Source organism: Lissotriton helveticus, chromosome 2_1, assembly GCF_964261635.1.
Source record: "Lissotriton helveticus chromosome 2_1, aLisHel1.1, whole genome shotgun sequence".
In the NCBI taxonomy this organism is placed as follows: domain Eukaryota; kingdom Metazoa; phylum Chordata; class Amphibia; order Caudata; family Salamandridae; genus Lissotriton; species Lissotriton helveticus.
In genome coordinates this window covers 1,028,620,476-1,028,640,053 of record NC_136059.1, presented here as the reverse complement: position 1 = coordinate 1,028,640,053, position 19,578 = coordinate 1,028,620,476, and the positions used below count along the sequence as shown (strand labels likewise).

Genomic DNA, 19,578 nt, shown 5'->3' with positions numbered 1-19,578 from the left:
ACAAATATGGACTATTAATATCCCGCAGATACCAAGTGTCATCTTGGTGCTATAATACTTGAGACTGAATGGTACCCATTTTAATCTACCTGTTGAAGATAAAAGGCTGATGGAATTACCTGTGCCCTGCTAGCTGCACACAGATATCTGCAGTGACCTGTTCATACACTGGCCATAGACAACGACTGTGTGATACACCTGCCTAGTAAGCGAAAGTGACGTAGCACACTACAGAATATCAGTGAACTCTGGAAGAGCATTGTTTTTTAGACCAAAAATGAAAACATTTAAATATTGATATTTCGATAAATCAACTGACGTGAAATGTAGTTCTTCATACAACACTACTGCCATTTCTAAGCACATTTAGTAACTGAGACCATATTACAATCAGTTTCATAGGGACGCATTCGGCATAAGTGTACACATGATCTGTACCCCTCGGGGCACTGTAGTATTACAGAAGGAACCGCAGACCCTTGTGTGGCATCTTCTTTGATACTGCTAGCGCCTGTGCACAGATAGTGCTTGAGCTACCTTAATGGGGTGTTGCCTCATTTGCATGGACGTTCAGCTCCTGCAGATGAGAGAAACACTTAGCATTTGCGCTTGCACCAAATAATGGCGACAGTCACAAATGCAAGGACATCATTTGGTGGCGCACCGACTGTGCACCACGGAGAGGTGGTGTAAAGTCAGTGTGCTACTCGAGGGTGCCTTGTGAAAGGAAGGAAAGGGAGTCCCATCAACCCCCGCAGACAATCACCCTGCAGGTGGACCCAGCCACTCACTGCACCCACCTGCAGGGGGATATCTAGCTGGCTGTTGAAGTGCGGGCCTAAAGCCGCCTTCACTGTGAAAGTTGGTGCGGCTGCTTCAGACAGCCTCTCGGCCTTTCACTCATTCACGGAACTCAGGCCAGTTGCAAGTTCTCAGATCCTCTAAAGACAGCTGATTATCCATAACAGGGCACGTTGTCCCTGTATGCGCCTCGTGCACCTTGTTAAAGGTGCACTATGTGACAGACAGGGACATTACGACCTTAGATTAATACGGGGTCGTAGTATATAAAGTGCCCTAGGAGCCCAACTGGCATGTATGTCTGCTTTCTGCCTTTTATGAATCACTTTGGTATGGGAGAAGAGGCTGCAGATGCTTGCTCTCCCCTTCTGATTCCACAGATCCTAAGAGGGTGTTCCTTCATTTGCATTGGTTTGTTGCCCCATGAAAATAAGAGCAACACATTGGATTCCTGTACCTATGAGTATACAATGCTGTTTTTGTGGCTAGCAATACTTGTTTATACTCTGTAATGATCAGCTCTAATTTGCAGCTGGAGGTAGCAGTGAACAAAACAGTGGCCACATGCATGGCTCTGCTCTGTTCGCTGCGGAAGATTCTACCTTTGCTCCCTTCTCATGCCAGACTAGAGGTAGTGCGAAGCATAATACTAAGCCGTCTTGATTACTGCAACGCACTGCTTCTGGGGGCGCCTGTTAGTCTATTGGCGAAGCTGCAACGTGTGCAGAATTTTGCTGCAAAACTAGCATTGTCACGCCGCCGTCTGGACTCCTCTGCGGAGGCTCTTAAGGACTTGCATTGGCTGCCAGTTCTGCAGCGTATTGATTTTAAGGCCCTATGTTTGGTGTTTCGGGCTCTTCATGGGCAAGGCCCACTTCCATTACAGAATCTTTTTACCTGGTACATCCCAGGCAGACCGCTTCGGTCAGCCTCTGCCTATCTGGTATCAGTTCCAAAGTTTAAACGCTCCAGGATGGGCGGCCGTGCCTTCAGGGTCACCGCAGCAAATCTGTGGAACTCTCTTCCTCTGGACCTGCGGAGTATGGCTGATCTTTCCTCTTTTAAGAAAAATCTGAAAACCTACCTATTTCCCAGAACACTGCACTAGACCATTTCGGATGCTGGTAACATCGTGTATGTCATGATTATCTAAGCGCCAGGATGCCCGTTGGGTGACAGAAAGCGCTATATAAAAATATCTATACATACATACATACAATTACTGATTTAAATTTTTCTCTTTTATCGCTCTCATTGTTCATGGACCATTGGTTCTCTAACCATTGTAGTTTGGTTTTGGCAGCCACTAACACTGGAGTGAACCATGGCACAGGCTTCTCTGTGTTCTTAAAATGGTGACTAATAGGTGAGACCTGTTCCCTGAGTGCCTTATTCAGCCAATGAATAAATGCTAAGATAAAGTTCTAATCAGGGTTAGGCATTTCAAATGCTGAATCCTGTAAAGTTTTTGCAATCCATTCTTTGTGCGTAGGGTGACAGCATGGACGTTGTGCAAGTATAATGTGTCCCGCATCTTATGGACCACATTCATAGTTGTATTATCCTCTTGAACTCTCCATGACATTTCTGCCCAAGATGGGGTGGAACAATCCAGATACCACCCTGTTTATGCTTGGGGGTGTGATTGTAATTTGTGTTGTAATGTACATCATACGCCATTTGCTATAGTCGGCAATGTAGTAATATGTGAGTTCGAATTGGGCCACGGTCTGGTTGGGTGGATTAAGAGCCATTCCCCGGGCTGACGGGATGCTGGGCCCTAAGTTTTATGCACTTTCTTTAGTTGAGGTGGTTGCCTCCATGGGGGGATGGGGCAGTGGGACCTAGGGGTTGGCCAAGTTGGGATCAGCCATCGTAGTTTGGACTCACAGCCTGTGGGTGGAGAGAGTTACTTGTTGCTATGGCCTCAAGAGTTAGAATGTGGGACCAAGGGAAACTGGCTTTGTGGTGGTATTTATGCATATGTGTCACAGTGCGTGTTTCAACTTGATATGGCTACCGAATGGAAATGTAGGACCTAGAATGTTCAGGGACTAGGCCAGCCTAGCAAACAACAAACGGTTTACTCTTACCTCCATCTGTATGGAGTTTCCGTGGCCTTCCTTCGGGAGACACATACATGGGGAACATGTATCAAACATCTATGACGTAAGTAGTGGGGTCAAATCTTTTCAACATCATATTCAAGCTATGCTAGAGGAGCTTTGACCTGGATAGCGCCTTGTGGTCCCTAATGGCGAAAGGGCTGATGTTTGTTTGGTGAATGTGTATGCTCCCAATGTTGATGATTAGGAATCTTTTGGAACAGTTCTGAGTGCGGCCACAGACCACGTGGGCCCAGAAATAATTCTGGTGGGGAATCTCAATTGTGTACTTAAATGGTGCAATGGATTGTCTCCCCTCCCAGAGTCGACATCAAACCCACAATGACGAGTGCTCTTTGAGAATTGATGAGGGGAATGCGACTGCAGAATATATATAGGACACGCTACCCACAAACTAGGACTTACTCCTGCCTTGTCCAGGCTACTGGTAGCATGGACACATTGACTATTGTCTAGTATCGGGTGCCTTGCTGCCGTGTGTTGAAAGTGTTTGTTATCTGGCGCACTATCTATCTAATAATTCACTACTCCTAGTATCGTTTCGAGTACATAGAGAGACACCCAGGTTGCCGTTATGGAGGATGACGGTGGATGGCGGCTCCATGGCGTGGCGTCCTTCGTAGTCACTCTTGACTACGAAGGACACCATGCCGTGGAGCCAGCCTAAACCTGCTCTTGAATGCATTAGGAATTATAACGATAAATCAGGACAGATTTTCCGATGCAAGAGTCTTTTTACCACAGCTATCTTGAATATAAAAGAAAGAAATACTCGTAAGGCAATCTGAAATCAAGCTGGATCCCATTGGGGAGATACTGAAAATATTTGTGAAAGAATAAAAACAACTACATTTTCTGCCCTGAAGAAGTCCGTGTAGGACGAAACCCGTTGGCTACGGCTACAGTCTTTTATTTGAAGAAAAAATAAAGAAATAAAGAATGCACTGCAAACAACTCCAATTGTTATCGTCGATTTGAAATAAACACTGTTCATAACTGTTATTACTGTTAGAAAATTGAGGTATAATTACAATTAGTGTGCTGGGCCATTGTGTGCTGTATTTTGAGAGGAAGACAACCTTTGTCTTAGGAGATTTAGGGGCTTTTGAATCTCCGGTCCATGGCACCTAAAATTCATACAAAGTAGTACTAAGGATAGGTGCAATTGTGCCTGACCCCATTCCCAACTCTTCTTTTGCAACAACTTACTAGGTCTTTCGATGGGCTTCAGCAGCAGCTGGGTATCCTGGAACGGGAGGTGGTTGAGTGGCCTCTTTAATTGCCTGAATGAAAGGAGTGCAAGCGGGAACTATTGGAAACCTGGGACAGGTTAGACAAATGTGTCTATTCCTATTACAGATAGCATCTCCATGTGGAAGGGGACAAAGCTAGTAGAATGCTTATCATTCTTATCTGCGGCAAGACCCATCACTCGCCCATAGTAGGGATACGGGACTCACAGGGACATATGGGGAACTCACAGCAGCGCATCTCAGAGGTATTTGCGACACATTTGTCGGAGGTGTAAAGGGTGCCACACTAGACAGTAACAAGCAGGTGAGAACCACTTACTTAGCGGCTATTCGAATGGCCTCCCTGTCCCGAGAGGAAAGGGACGGGTTAGACACCCCCAGTGCTAGGGAGGCACTAATGGCTGCGATAAGAGACTTGAAGACAGCCAAGGCCCCTGGGGGGGGGGACGGCCTGCCTGCAGAAGTTTTTCAAAGCAGAGCTGGGGAAATGGCTGACCAGCTGATGGAGATATACAATGAAGCATATGGTAGGAGGGTACTCCCTGCCTCCATGAGGGAGGCACTCATAGTTATGCTCCCCGAGCCTGACAGAGATGGCACAGAGGTGAAGTCATACCGCCCCTTATCAATGGTCAATGTAGATGTAAAAATACTTAGTAAAGTATTGGCTTCTAAACTGCTGGAGTACATGCCTCAACTGATCGCAGAAGATCAGTGCAGGTTCAACCCTCGCAGGAACATCCTTTGTAATTTGAGGAGACTGCCTCTGGTGATACATTCCCCAATTTTAGAGGATGACCGGTGCACACTGGTACTGCTACATATTGAACAAGCTTTTGATTCCCTGTCATGGGAGTTTCTGTAGGAGGGGCATTGCACGGGTGGCGTTGGGGGGACCTATATTACATGGGTTCAATTAATATACTTCGCCCCCTCGATAGGGGTGATTGTTGGGGTCGGTGTCGAAATGATTCACTCTTAATCGGGGGACACGACAGGGGTGCCCATTATCACCCCTACTCTTTGCCCTGGCAATGGAGTCCCTGGCTTGACGGTTACGGACCATGTTACAGCGGTGGTGGACAAATATTGGGGAGACCACACACTAGGTCTCCTTATGCGCCAATAATGTTTTTGCTGTACTTGTCTGCCCGGCGTACTCTGTCCTATTATGTTGGTGGTTCCTGGCCGAATTTGGCGAATTAACTAGACCACATGTAAATCACACTAAATCAAAAACTATTTCCATCAGGGATGCTGACTGGTTTACCAGGGCAAGGTTTACCTCCAACTAGAACTTCCATCGGAGACAGAGGCAGTGAGATATCTGGGAATCAGAGTCACATGTGGGGCCTGGGAGTTTGAAACTGTAAACATGGGAAGAGTGATAGATAGATTGAATTCCTCAATCAAATTCTGGAACTTGCTTCACCTTTCCTTGATGCGGAAGCTGGCATTACTGATGATGATAATACTCCCTTGTTGTCGGTATATTTTCCAAGGGACGCCCTTCGAAATCCCCAGGACATTCTTTGCAGACCTGCAAAGGTTGATAGTGGAAATACTATGGGCTAATGGGAGGAAGAGGGTTGGCTGGACCACTTTGAAGTGCCCATGGAGTAGGCGTGGTCTTGAGTTACCCTGCCTGGAACTTTACTATCTCGCTGTGCAATTGCAGAATGCGGTCCACTGGTTGGATGACCTGGAGAGTTGAGAATACAGGTTACTGTAAGGTACCTGCAGTTGAGTTCCATTGGACAAGTTATTGTTGATGGGGGCGAGAGCCACCATGCCCTATGTAGTCCCACAGGTGTGTGGGGCTTGGGAGCGAGCAGTCAGGATAGTGCAGAGGAGGGCTGCCTTTGCACCCAAAATGAACATCTGGGTGCTTCGCCCATTTGAGCTTACTGAACAAACTATGGCTGTATATAAATGAAGAGTGGGAGATTGTGCTACTCTGCGGGATCTCTACCCAGTTGATATGTTCATTACCCAAGCAGCCTCCATAGATACACTTCGGCTTCGATCAGGACAATTCCTTCAGTTCGCTCAAATCGCAGCAACTGATTTTCCACACACTGGATACACTGTTGACCATGGCGGGTGGAAGGAGACTGATTTCCCATACTTCCCGGGCCCTGAGGTAGGACGCTCCCCTGATTGAGCTCTCAATACAATACAAATGGCAGGAGATTTTAGAGACTTCCCTCTCCCCGAAAGACTGGGAGGGTAAACATGAAGGGGTAAAGTCCATGTCTACTAATGCGCGGTTTAAACTACTGCAATATAATGTGATACATCAAGTTTATCTCACACCTAAGAGGCTCTACGCAATGTACCCGGAGCGCTCCCCTAGGTGCCCCCGTTGCATAGAAATAAATGCGGACTTCATACATATGTATTGAGGGTGTTCGCCCTTGGATGAATATTGAAGAATGGTTGTAGCTGCACTGGAAATGCCAGGGGATGGAAGATCCCTAGGGAGGTGGTCTTCTGTTTACTGGGGTGTATACCCACTAACAAAAAGAAAAAAAACTAAGGAGAACATTTCTCATCCTGGGCCTAGTGCTGGAGAAGCGCATGATCGCTATATGATGGCTCTTGCCGAATGTGCTTACATTAACTATAGAAAGACCCTAGTGCAGACTATGGTGATAAGTAAAATCGACTACTGCAACGGACTCCTCATACAAGCCAACGAGAGCGCTATTAATCGCCTCCAGGTAGTCCAAAATACAGCAGCAAGAATGGTCTTGAATGCCCCCCCCAGAACCCCCTCCAAACCCCTGTTGCGAGAACTGCATTGGTTGCCAATACGACAACGCACCAAGTTTAAGATCTGTTGCATTGTTCACAAATGCCTGTTCGGGAAAGGCCCTAACTATCTGTCCCAAAAGCTACCCTTCTATAAACCTGACAGAGCCTTACGGTCAAGCAACCAACTGCTACTTAAAACCCCACTTGTCAAAAAAACCAGACAAGGTGGCAGAGCCTTTTCCCTGGTAGGGCCCAAGCTCTGGAATAACCTTCCTATTGGCCTAAGACAAACCCTTAACCATTCCTCTTTCAGGAAGAATCTAAAAACCGTCCTATTCCAGGAAGAATAAACATTCTATACATCAGTCTATAACATCAATTTCTGGTTTACAGCAGCCATTCCATCTTGTGAGCAAAAGCGCGGAGATACCTCGTAAGGGGTCGATTCTTGCGCTATATAAGAATATAAAATAAATAAAATAAATAAATAAATAAATTAACAGACTGGCTGAGAGACATGACGGAGGAAAGACACATGTGCAAAACACGCAGACACAATAAACTGGTTGACGATTTCCTGGCCTGGGCGGCAATACGCTGAGCTATTGGCCCACCCGGATGAATCTCCACCATAGATACATGAAAGGCTGAGAATGCCGAAATAGCAGGGTCACAAAAGAGATGGTGCGAAGACCCATAGCCTATGTTAAGTAAACGCTATCAGCGAATCATTTTTATCGCACCTGCCCAGGGATACCGACGTCAATGCCCTGTACAAATGGGCTAAGATTATCAGGGGGAATTTACGAGTTGTTTCTCCTTGAAATACTGTGACTTTCATACCTATGTCAGCATTGTTACTTTGATTATGAAAATAGCAACAAAAAACTACACATTAAAAAATCAATTTTTGTGCGTTTTATGCCATTGATGTGTCATTTTGATCTGAAATATATTTGGTTTCGACGACTCCTAAGATTGGTAAGGAGAAACGGATAAATGAGTGATCGGACCAAGTACAGGGAAGAAATAGCAGCTCTGCTACTTTGGCCCATAAGCTAGGAGGCGTCCCTTTTCGTGCTTGGGTTTAGGAATATACCACTGACATGATTTCAAGTTTGGCTGGGATTGACAAATGATGTACATGGAACTCAGCCAATTGTATCCTTTGAATTCAGGTGAACAAGATGAGGCTAGTTACCTTCACTCAGCAGGCCAACGAGAATATGACAAACATCTGCATGTCACTACCACAAAGAGGAGAATTATCCTTTAAGCAGCTTATCAGATGACAAGAACTCCTGATACATATCTGGAATCCATTGATGTCAGCAGAATTCTTTAGATATTCTTGGTTTATGGTGGATTTATGAACAGGTTGTGGCAGTTTGGGGCAGTGTTTATAGTATTTTAAAAGAACATCAGTGTTTAGCCTATTATTGAAAATTTGCAGTAGGACCAGGTATGAATGATGGAGACTGCGAGCTTGATATTTACAAGTACAATTTGCCTATACGATTGATTCACACTGTCCTCTAATGACTACAGTTGTTATACAGCTGCAGCAGAATCTTGGTGTTTAAACCTGCCCTCTGGGCTTTTCCCCAAACATATTTGCATTCAAGTCAAATAAAGTACATATACTGTAGCTTAAATATATGGCACCTGGCAGGAGTAGCATCAAATGTTATTTATGCATAATGCTAGCCTCCAATCTTAAAATGAAATGACACCGAATTTGGCAGAAAGCTACATCTTGGTGCAGAAAGCATGCTTTTTTTGAGTTGGTGTAAATCTATTCAGTAGTTTTTGAGAAATTACGGCTCAAAATGTTTGTATATATAGGGATGAGAATCCACCGCAGATCCAACAGAACTCAAGATAAGATCTAATTGGCTGCCACCACATCAATAGCCATTTTTGGACTTGGGGACTCAGTCCCCAGCCTGTAAAAAAGTATTTAAAAAGCAGATAGGGGGCATGGTAGGGATACCCTACCACCTAAGCCTGGCGGAGGGGGGATTCCTTGGGGCCTAAGACTATATAAAAAAAATTAAAATTTGGGGGTGGGGGGTGGGGGGGATTGCAGGCCTATTCTCATCCCCTGAGGCTGATACATTAATTATGGAGCTATGGGCATGCAGCCCACAGCCTCTGTAAGGCCTAGGGAACCCATCCATTGGGGCTGACTAATTTGTTAGGTGGAGGGAAGCATGTGGCCCGCTCTCCCAGCCCTGTGAAGCCCCAGGAACCCAATCTCCCAGGGCCAAAGTCATTGTTTGCCTTAGAGAGGTCCCGGAGGCACCATCCCCTGGGACTAGCAGCTTTTAATTTGGGGGGGTCCACCCCCTACTAAGCAGTAAACTGACTTTGGCACCCCATTCACAGGGGCACAAACAAATCAGTGTATCGAGGATACTATCCCCTAGGGCGCTGCTGTTCCCTGCTCAGAAGAGTGTAGGCAGGGAATACAAAATGAATTGCTGGGCAGAAGCGGAGAAAATGTCTGCCGGGTGGAAGCAAGGCAGCCCAGGATAGATGGACGGATGGATGGATGGATGGATGGATGGATGGATAGATAGATAGATAGATAGATAGATAGATAGATAGATAGATAGATAGATAGATAGATAGATAGATAGATAGATAGATAGATACTTGACAACAACCCAAACGCCATCATTGCTGTATGCTTTGAACAACTGCGTTCATAGTGATTATCTAAAGATCTTGGGGCATATTTCACCTCAGTCATCAACGATCACTGGGTGGCAAAGGCAGCAGAAGTGTTAAAGGCAAAACCTGGACCGCACCAGACACTCACTGAAGGCCATTCAATATCAATGAAGTCAAAATCAAATTTAAATAGCAGCAAACGTGCACCTGCCTCATATTGTTCTGTGTGATTAATTATGTGCCCCTTGTTCGTATTATTGAGTATTTGTGCATGTTTAAAGGGAACGTGAATGATCAACAATTATCCTTTTTCCTGTGTTTTGTTTTTGGTTTGCTGTTTTTTCACTCTAACGTAGCCTGCGCACAAATGGGATAGAGATGTAACTGGCTAGTTTTTTTCAACTTTCAAAACCTATCTGCATTGTAAGTGGTAGCTATTAATTTCATGCCACATTTACCGATTCTTACATTTTGTTTTCTATTCAGGTAAAGAAGGATTTACCGACCCTGCCTTTTATGGTATACATTCCAATATTTATTTTTTCAAATTGAAAAAAGGCATGATTGAATGATCTAACATAGTTTGAAAAAGTTGCTGAAAAATGAGTGGCTACACTCAGTTGTATTCTGGTGATTTTTTAAGCTCTAACCAAATATGACCTTATGTCACAGCAGCACTTGTATCCGTGCTTTATTATAAAATACACTTGTTAAAGGTGATAGACTAACATTCACTACCGAATATGCGTTATGATTCACATAGAACCAACGAGAAATGGCAGACACATCTTTCTGTCCCCTAGCCCAGTTGTGGGCCTTTTGACTGAGTGTGGCTATTCAGCTTTCGGCATGTCTTAAATCACAATTCTTCATGGTCCAGGTGGCATATTGTTTCTCTTTCTATCTATATAGTGATAACCCCAAAAGAATCCTGATGTCTTTGACCTCCTGTAGTGTCTTTGAGGAAAAACAAGCCGCATATTCCAATTGGGCATAGTGATTGCTGGGCTAAACTTACCTAATCACACTATTCATATGTGATGTTGTTCTATCTAATTTACAAAATATGAGGAAAGGCAAAATTGAGAAATAAAACTAAGGAAAAAATAAATTAGGTACTTACATTTGCTAATGTTGCAAGTCACTAGCCCACCTGTTCCACTGAATGCTTTGTGATGCTGATTCTTTTAAGGTTGGTGGGTGCACTTTGAGTTATTATTTGCTTGACTCTGTACTGGCCGATAATCACTTGCATGCCCAGGTGCTCTAGTTTAATATTTTGTTAGCCAGTGCTATGATGTCACCTGCATACTCCTACCTTCTGATTTCATTGTTTCCATACCCATCGTCTCATCACTTGCATGACAGTGTTGTTATCTCAACGCTTGCATGTTCTGATGTCACTATTTACATATGCTTGTGTTCTGATGTCACCAATTACATATGCATGTGTTCTGGTGTCATCACTTGTCTGACCATGTGCATAGATGTAATTGCTTGCATTTCCATGTACCTTGACTTCATCACTTACATACCAACATGATTTGATCTCATCACCCGCATAATCATAGGGCCATACCCCAACACTTAGATACACCGATTATTAAATGTTATCACGTGCTTGGTCATCACATTTGAGACAACAAATTACCATGCACTCCAATGTTCGCGCGTGCATAACCATTTGCTCTTAAGTCATCGCTTGTCCAGACGGGTGTTCGGAAGAATCATTAATTTGCTGAGGCACGCTGTTGTGTCACTTAAGTGCTCATGTTCTCCAATGCAACTCTTGCACTTCCCAGAATTAATTGGTATATAGCATGCATGCCCATTGGTTCCGCCGCCATCACTTGCACGTCCCTGCTTCTGATGCCATCAAGTGCATGGTCATGCATGCACCTACAAAGCCTTGCACTGCTATGACGTCAAAGCTTATCAACTCCTAAGTATGCTGCAAGTGACGTTTTTCCAATGAATAAGTCAAGAAATAGTGTATCCTACTGACTAACATACTCGTAGCATTACATGTCAATGTTTATTAATTTTCAACAAAATACATGTTCCAGTGTCCATTTATAGAGTGGTTCACTTGTTTAACGTGGCCATGAGTTGGAGAGAAAAACAGTTCTGCTTACCCATTCCAACCTCACTCACAATTACAAACAATATGCACTCTAGAATGTTCTTTTGTTAGATGATGACTGTGTGGGGTTTGAGACATATTATAGCCTTATAACCCGCCGTAGAGGGCTATACCGGCTATTAAAGGCCCTCTCCAGCGTTCGGCGAGGGCCTTTAACAAGGGAGAGGGACTTTAATAGCTGGTATAGCCTAGCTACGAAGGGCTATAAGGCTATTAGAACATTCTGCCACTAGAGGGCAGAATGTTTTAACAAAAAATAACAAAACCTTATGGGAGCGTGAGGGGATTGGAATCCACTCAGGCTCCCTGAAGCCTTTGTTCACAGCCAGAGCTGTTAACAAAGAAACATTGGAATGTTGGAGCTCCAGGCTTATACCAGCCATTATAAGCCCGGAGCACTCCATTGTTTTCAATGGAGCTCCCAACATTCCAATGTTCTATGTGGCATCATTCACTCGATAGCCCCTTTAATTCCGTAGTAATGTGGGGATTAAATACATAATGGTCACTCATTTAACTGTATTCCCTAGGACCCCATAATTGTCACCCTCACTTCAGAGTCATCTTGTCAAAATGTTTCACACCAATTCCATAAGCGTGGATTCGGAACTGATAGCTAATACTGGACAACTGTAATAATGAATCATGTCAAATAAAACATTTCAGGAAACGCTCTCCTCACATAATTAAATATACGATGATAAAATGTTGGATATATGGCAAACTCCAGAGTAGAAACTTGGCAATGAATTCGTAAAAAACACAGAAAACACGCCCGATGGAATGACCGGGATCTGTGTCCATGTGCTATTTGGTTGTGCAAAATATTGTACGATTTGCTGAAATACTCTGGCAGGTGACAGTCATTTTCTTCATCCCTGATCGAAAGAGTTTGTCCACTGACAGTCTATGCCTCTAAAACGCCTGTGAGGATTAGTGGTGATGGGTTGAAGGGTGTAATGTGTGTAGAGAGAGCTCCAGTCAACTTGCTGCCTGCAGGGTGGAATTCGTAGCTGTATTATTTTGTTGATACCTACTACAAATACCAAGGCAAATAAACACCACCTTTTGCTTCAAGACTCTTGACAGTAGTATCTTTGTCTATATTTTAACTGAGGCAATACACAGGAAATGTGTATAAAATAACATTAAGAGGGCTAATCAAGAGTAAGAACTTAAATCTCAGCAAGGAATGCTGATAAATGTTCTCCTAATATCAGTTTGAACGATAGCCCCTCGTTGTATGTCCTTGATATACAATTATAATGGTTGTGCACTAATTTTCTATAAAAGATATCTAAGTATATAGAAATCCAGAATGCTTTGGGTACTGGGGGTGAATGTTTGACATTGTTTCAGCATTCCGTCCATCAATTGTTCTTTTTGCCGTGGATGCAGAGCACCTCTCCCTCCAGGAAATGATTTGCAAATAGTTTTGCCCATCAGTACACTCAGGGCTGGACTGGCCATAGCGGGCACTGGGTGTTTTCCTGGAGGGCCAGAAGCTTGGGGGCCACTTTGAGAGCAGTAGGGTTCGGACCGGTTTTGTTACTGAGGGCCAGTTTTGCAGCAGTGCTGCACTGTCCGCCCCCTGTAACAAAAGCGCCAGCAGGGATGCTAATGCGGCCGGTGGGCTGGTTTGTCTTCCCAGAGGCTATCATACGGTACTACTGCAGGTGCACTTGCTGTGTCATTTTTTAGTTATGCACATTTTTCTTCACAACTCTCATCCCACACAAAATTCATGTTCTTTATATGAGATGTCTCACTTGCACTGTCTTTTGTGCAAATCCGGGAATGAACCTTGAATAATACAAAGGCAGTCCCAGGAAGGACCTTAACAGGTCTTTGGCTTTAGGACTGGGAGCATTGACAAGGGCAGAAACAATCATTTGTTTAAGTGCCGCCCCATCATACATGTTCTAGTGCCCCAAATATTCTACACAATTCCTTGCAAATGTATGGTGAGATCATTCTCCTCCAGACTAGTTAACGGTTGGAGCAACGTCTTTTCATGAGGTCCCTGAAAGACTCTTTTGACCAAAAAGTCATCTTGGCACTATGACACATTGGTTACATTCTTAAAAGGTTGGTGATTAGCTCATTATAAAACTGCAAAAGCAGATTCTAAGTCTAAAGGCATTTGTCTGTACCTGATAGGTCCTTCTGGTGCTGTGAAGCACGCCAATGCTTTTGAGTCTTTGTGGAGAGAAATTTAGTGATATGCCAACAACAGAATGAGGGTGGTCCGCACCATCACTCCATTAGCTGTCATCAGCTTTTCTCCAATGTTGGATAAGGGTACCGATCCACTCAAACACTGCTATTCAAGTCCCTTAATTCAACATGCAATCTTATATAGTAAATCGCCTAGTGAACTACAACCATTCAAATGATTATGTCTCCTCAATCACTCCCTGCAGTGCCGACTGCTCAAGCTCCCTCTTTAAGTCTTTCCTCACACACTAAAGCATATTTCTTCCTTTGTACGTTCTACGCTCTGCATTGTCTACACAGTGAATGAAACCCTTCAGTAAACCTAGTGAATCTGAAAAATAATTAAAAAAAGATGTGCCTATTTTAATGTTTCGTCCTGATCCTTTCCAGACACTGCCAAGATATAATTGTATCCCATAACCACATTGGTATGATTTGGGTACCATTTATCTAAATTCTCTTTTGGGGACAAACTAATTAACATGACCCATCTTTCACAGCATACACGTTTGAGGGAATTCTCATGCCATTGAATTCCAACGTAGTATTGACATATCCCACAATGTCAATCAGCTTGTTGCCGTACCCAGCCATTTTAATAGCAGGCGATTCAATTCTGTGTCTCCAACAGTTGCGACAAGTTGTTCCCTACTAAGGTGCACCTAGCACCGGCCTCAGCCGACACCTTAACATTCTTACTCCAATAAGAATCTTACAAAAGGCCCATCTCTCCTCACCTTGGTAAACTCCCCGGATCTGTTGGCATCACACACGTCTCTAATTTGAATTTTCTGTTACTCTTGGTAGACACACTTTTACCATTACAAACTCAATCAAAGTTCCCTTTACTTTTATGGTATACCTGACCAATGCCTGGATACTTTTTTGCTTGAAGCGACAGGACCATCCAACCCAAACTGGAAACAAACTTTCACATCCTCTATAACTTGGTTGTGGCCCAGGATTTAAATATTCTGAAATTCATGTTAACATCTGCCTGACCATTCATACTTGGTACTCATTCAAGATTTTCACAATAATGAGTTAACTGTCTCATTCCTTGGCAAATAGATTCAAATCATTTAACAATTTTGACTGCTTTGTCAAGGTCAACTTATCTGTCAATAAATGTTTTTCTTGTGTAATAGTTGATCTCTTATCTTTTCCATCATGAAATAGTTTATAAGTATACAAGGCTGCTACAGTTCTTAGACCTGAAACAAATGCTCATTGAGGCTCACGAGGTAGATGCCTTCTTACCAAAAACTTGTGTGTAGCCAGAACCTTGTACATCTTCTTTTTGTAGATTAGATGGAGCTGCAAATTTACCCATTGTAATTCATCAAGATCCTCTTCATCTTGGTCTTTCTCCAATGTGGTTAGAGGTATTTGTTTGTGTTCAATTCCTAGGCAATGTTTCAATAATCCAGGTGCCTTTACCCATAAACATATCACCTCCAATAGCCTCAACACAGGCTTCCAGACCTTCCTTTCATTGCCCCCTCTCAAGTTCTGGCTCCTCTAGAACTTCCAGGAATGCAGTAGGTGTTGCTACCCCTTCCACTGTGGTGAGATAGCATAGTGGGTCCTTGAAGCAACTAATATAAATAGCTACAATGTATCAAGGTTAAAAGCTCTCTCTGATTCAAAGTCATAAAAACCTTGCTTTTCAATAACCGTAATTTCATATACCCTCATTTATATACCACAGCTGTCCTTTTCAAATCCTGAGTAGCTTTTACTGAAATGTGCACTGCTCTGCATCACAGGCTCATAGTGCATTGTTAATTCTGTACCACGCCTCGTGTACAGGAAGTAGCGCAGTGCACACATTTGTGCGTGACTGCAGAGGATTACTGTTTTCAATGGTAACTATGAGGCATGGTTGTGGCCTGACAACGCTTCCCTGACTTCACGTGCATTGACGAAATACCGTGACGTTGTGACGTAATGAGGTTAAGGCACTTTATTTCAGGCGCATGTTGCAGCATCATCTTAACCTAAGAGCCAAATTCTGCTATTCGCACATTGATTTGGGAGAAGCAGGGTTTTATTAACATTTGGCGAAAGCTATCTCATTTGACATTGACTTAAAAAGTAAAAGATATGTTTGGGTGACCCCGTTTTCAGAGACATCAAGAAATGATAAGAAAATATTGCCAGTTTGTGTGGAAATAGTCCACCAGAGAAAAAAAGAAAAACCATGAGCTTTGCAAACTAGGGGTAGGCAAGTATTCAAGATCTAAATGATATTTTAGCTTTATAATAAAAACCGTAGACACCCTCTTGAAGAATCCTGTGCATATAGAGAATGGGAGTGTTTTAGTGAGTACCATCCATCAACAAAAATCCAGGAGGGTAAATGTATAGATGTCACTTGTGAAAACTTCAAAAACGAATAAAACCCTGCTGTTCTTCGGAGCCCATTATAAACCCTTATGGAGGTGCTACAGCAAAGCCAGAAAAAAATTCCAAAGTTGGAACTACAACAAGGATGGCATACCTGCTCTGGATTGTAAGGTTGAAACGGAATGGTGTGTCGTTGCTTAGAGTGCATACCATTATCCCGGCATGCTCTAACTCTGGAATTAAGTTCATTCACATTATCCCATATTTGAAAAAAATGACCCAGATTGAAGATTCCAATTGGTTTGATCCACAGACTTTGAGAGATTGGTACTCTTCCGAGAGCAGCAACGAATGATGCACAATGACACTGTAGAGCCCCTCAACATTGTCCGCACCCCAGCAATCGAACCAGAGTGGCTTTTTATTCTATTAGGCCTTTCCTGGGTTGGCTGCAGCAATTGGAGGGCGGTTTTGACAGCCCAGGCCCACTGCTGGTGCCTCAGTCACTTTCCCCGGCTCCCTGGGATTCATTTCGGCAGCCACTGTGGGTTTTAATAGAGAAAGCGGGGGAGAGAGGGATGGCGAGACAACGAGTGACCAAAGAGAGACATGAGAGCAAGAAAGGAAGGAGAGAAAATGGATGGATGGAAAGAGAGATAGAGTGAAAAGCGGAAGGGGAGCCTTTTTTCAGGGGCTGGCTTTATTTAGTTCCCCAGTACAGCTCTGCCCACCATTGTTTAATTAATTAAATATCCTATTTCAGAGTATTTCAATTCAGTTAAAGGGGGCCTTTGTGAACATGGGTATGGCGGGGACAGGTAATGACGCCGGCCGCAAACTCTCTGGGATGTTCTTCTCTATTGCCTTTGTGTAGTGCGTGTGCTTTCTTCTCGGTGATGTTCCATTATTCACAGAACTGCATCTTAATTCGTCATACTCTTAGTCAATGGTAAGCAATTGAGCAGGACTAGATAAGGAAAGAGTGGACCTGTCATCAACTGATTAGTTGAGCCACCAATGAACTCTTTGATTGGAAGTCGTTCTGTATATGCACTTATAATGCTCTTCTTAAACATTAGTGCAGAATGAAAACTTCAACTCGTCCACTGGTCCCAGGATAGTAAGATACTCCCCTGTGAGAGTGAGCACTTGACAGCAACCAATATGACAAGAACAGTAGACGAGGTGTCCCAGGGTGCATGGCTGCCTATGGAGACCAAGGGTTTGCTACAAAACTGTGGTGACTGAATGCAAAATATTCAGGTTGACTGACTAGACATTTTAGCAACAACCAGAAGTAGCAGGAAGTCAGAAGCGGCAGTCTATGATATAATGAGGATACATTTAATCTAGGACCCACAGAAGCAACGTACTGGTCAGAAATAGGATACCACCACTAACCATCTTTCTGATGTAGCCAATGCTTGTGCATCAGAGTTGTGTTATTCCACAGAGTAAGTGCAGACATTCTAATGCGTTTTAAAATTTAATAGTAAAACTCAATTTGTTCACTAGCACTGCAGACGCAACCCGGCCCGCTTACAATTCTGGGGTATAGCAAGCATTAGCAGTTATACTGAAACCCTGAATACAGCTACGGAAAATACAGAAACCTAAATATTGGGACCTGTGTTTGATGATGGCTTAAAAAGGGAGCAGCTCAATTTCACTTGATCCTCTTTTTTTTTAATACTTTGTTTATTGAGTAAGATCACAGTAGTACATTACATGTTTGAACGACATATTGCATACTTTCATCAAACCATTTCAGTTGTAACATTTAAGCAAGAATTGCTCATTACACATTCCTTATCAGTCTCCCTTGCCTACGCATTTCTATTTCAGTTGTGGGTGACACACAAATATCCCCCCTGTGTTCGTTCCATCGTAACCACTTCTTATCCCATTTCTTGGGTCATCCCCGAGCCTAACACCTCAGTTTCCGCTATCATACATCTATCCATTTCTTTGGCCCATAAGGTGACACGAGGTGGGCGTATGTCTACCCTTCCCCATGCCACTTCTCTCTTAGCCAAGATGTAGCCTAGCGTGGCGAACTGCCGCTCTACTTCTGTTAGGTCAGTGAACTCCCATATGTTCAAGAGTCCAAGTTGTGGTGTAAGTGTTATAGATTTCCCTAGGGCTGTGTGCATATGAGTCGTAGCTCCCTCCCAAAGGGGGCATATCTTGGGGAGGGACCATATCATATGGTAAAATGTGGCCTGCTGCCCACATCCCCTCACACATCTGTCATCAGGTTTGGATCCTATCCTAGCCAATACTGTCCCTTTGATATATGATCGATGGAGTATTCTCAACTGAATGAGGCGGAACCTCTGAGTGATAGCTGCTTCGAGTGTGGACATCAGAGCCGACTGCCAGTCATCGTCCTCTATAGGGCCCACGTCCTCCTGCCATTGTTCCCTGAGCTTCGGGAAGGTGTCTGGAAGGTTGTTATACAATTCCTTGTAAGTCAAGGATATTGCCTTCGAATTGAGAGGGCCATCAAGTAAGCGATCTTCTAGGGGCGACGAGTCCGGTATGTCTTTAAAAGACAGAAAGGCCGTCTGCAGCGCGTGTCTGATCTGTAGGTACCTGTGTATTTCTCCCTGTGCCATCTGATATTTTGCGCAAACCATAACAGCGTGGCCAATGAAAGAGTACCCGCCCAGCCCAGTCGAGAGGTAACCAGACACCAAATTTCTAGTGTGTGTTTGGTCGGTCCGAAGAACTTCCCCTTGTTTTTCTTGTCCGTGGTATCCAAAGCCCCCAGATATCCAGAGCGATCAGTTTGGCATCTCTGATCCTCTTTTTTAATGAGCGGTATCAACAACAATTATGTTTTGATAAGTTTTAAACTTAAAATTTTAGATACAGGACTCCTGTTTAAAATAAATGTTCTTTGTCTCCTCATAAGCATTAGGCAGAAGTGTATGTATCTACTAACTGAGATCTAAGCACTAGTATGACTAAGGTTCTTAGTTGTAAATATTAATATATAAGGCCTTTGCATCTAGGCAGCGCTCACACTGCCATTTTAGCAAATACAATTTTCTGTGATGTCGTCCTTACAGCACAAGAAGAATGCATCTGCTTTTAAGCAGAAATAGTAAGCTGTACAAAAACTGCATATCTCTTAAGAGATGTGATGTTTTTCCACCTGTTAACTCACACACGCAACATGTTCACACACATTCACACATCTATACACACAAACACACACAAATACATATTTCATGTAGATTGCATGTGTCTT

General features: G+C 43.5%; 1 protein-coding gene across 5 annotated transcripts in view; it reads left to right on the top strand.

Moving 5' to 3' along the window:
- Positions 1-19,578, top strand: part of NTRK2 (neurotrophic receptor tyrosine kinase 2) — a 590,175-nt gene that overhangs the window by 228,079 nt on the left and 342,518 nt on the right. For 3 of the 5 annotated variants that reach the window (XM_078675804.1, XM_078675806.1, XM_078675803.1), the window contains one exon: positions 10,100-10,132. The exons of the other annotated variants lie outside the window; for them this stretch is intronic. In XM_078675804.1, the coding sequence (XP_078531930.1) occupies positions 10,100-10,132 (33 nt within the window). The remainder of the gene's footprint in view (positions 1-10,099; positions 10,133-19,578) is intronic. 5 annotated transcript variants of the gene reach the window in all.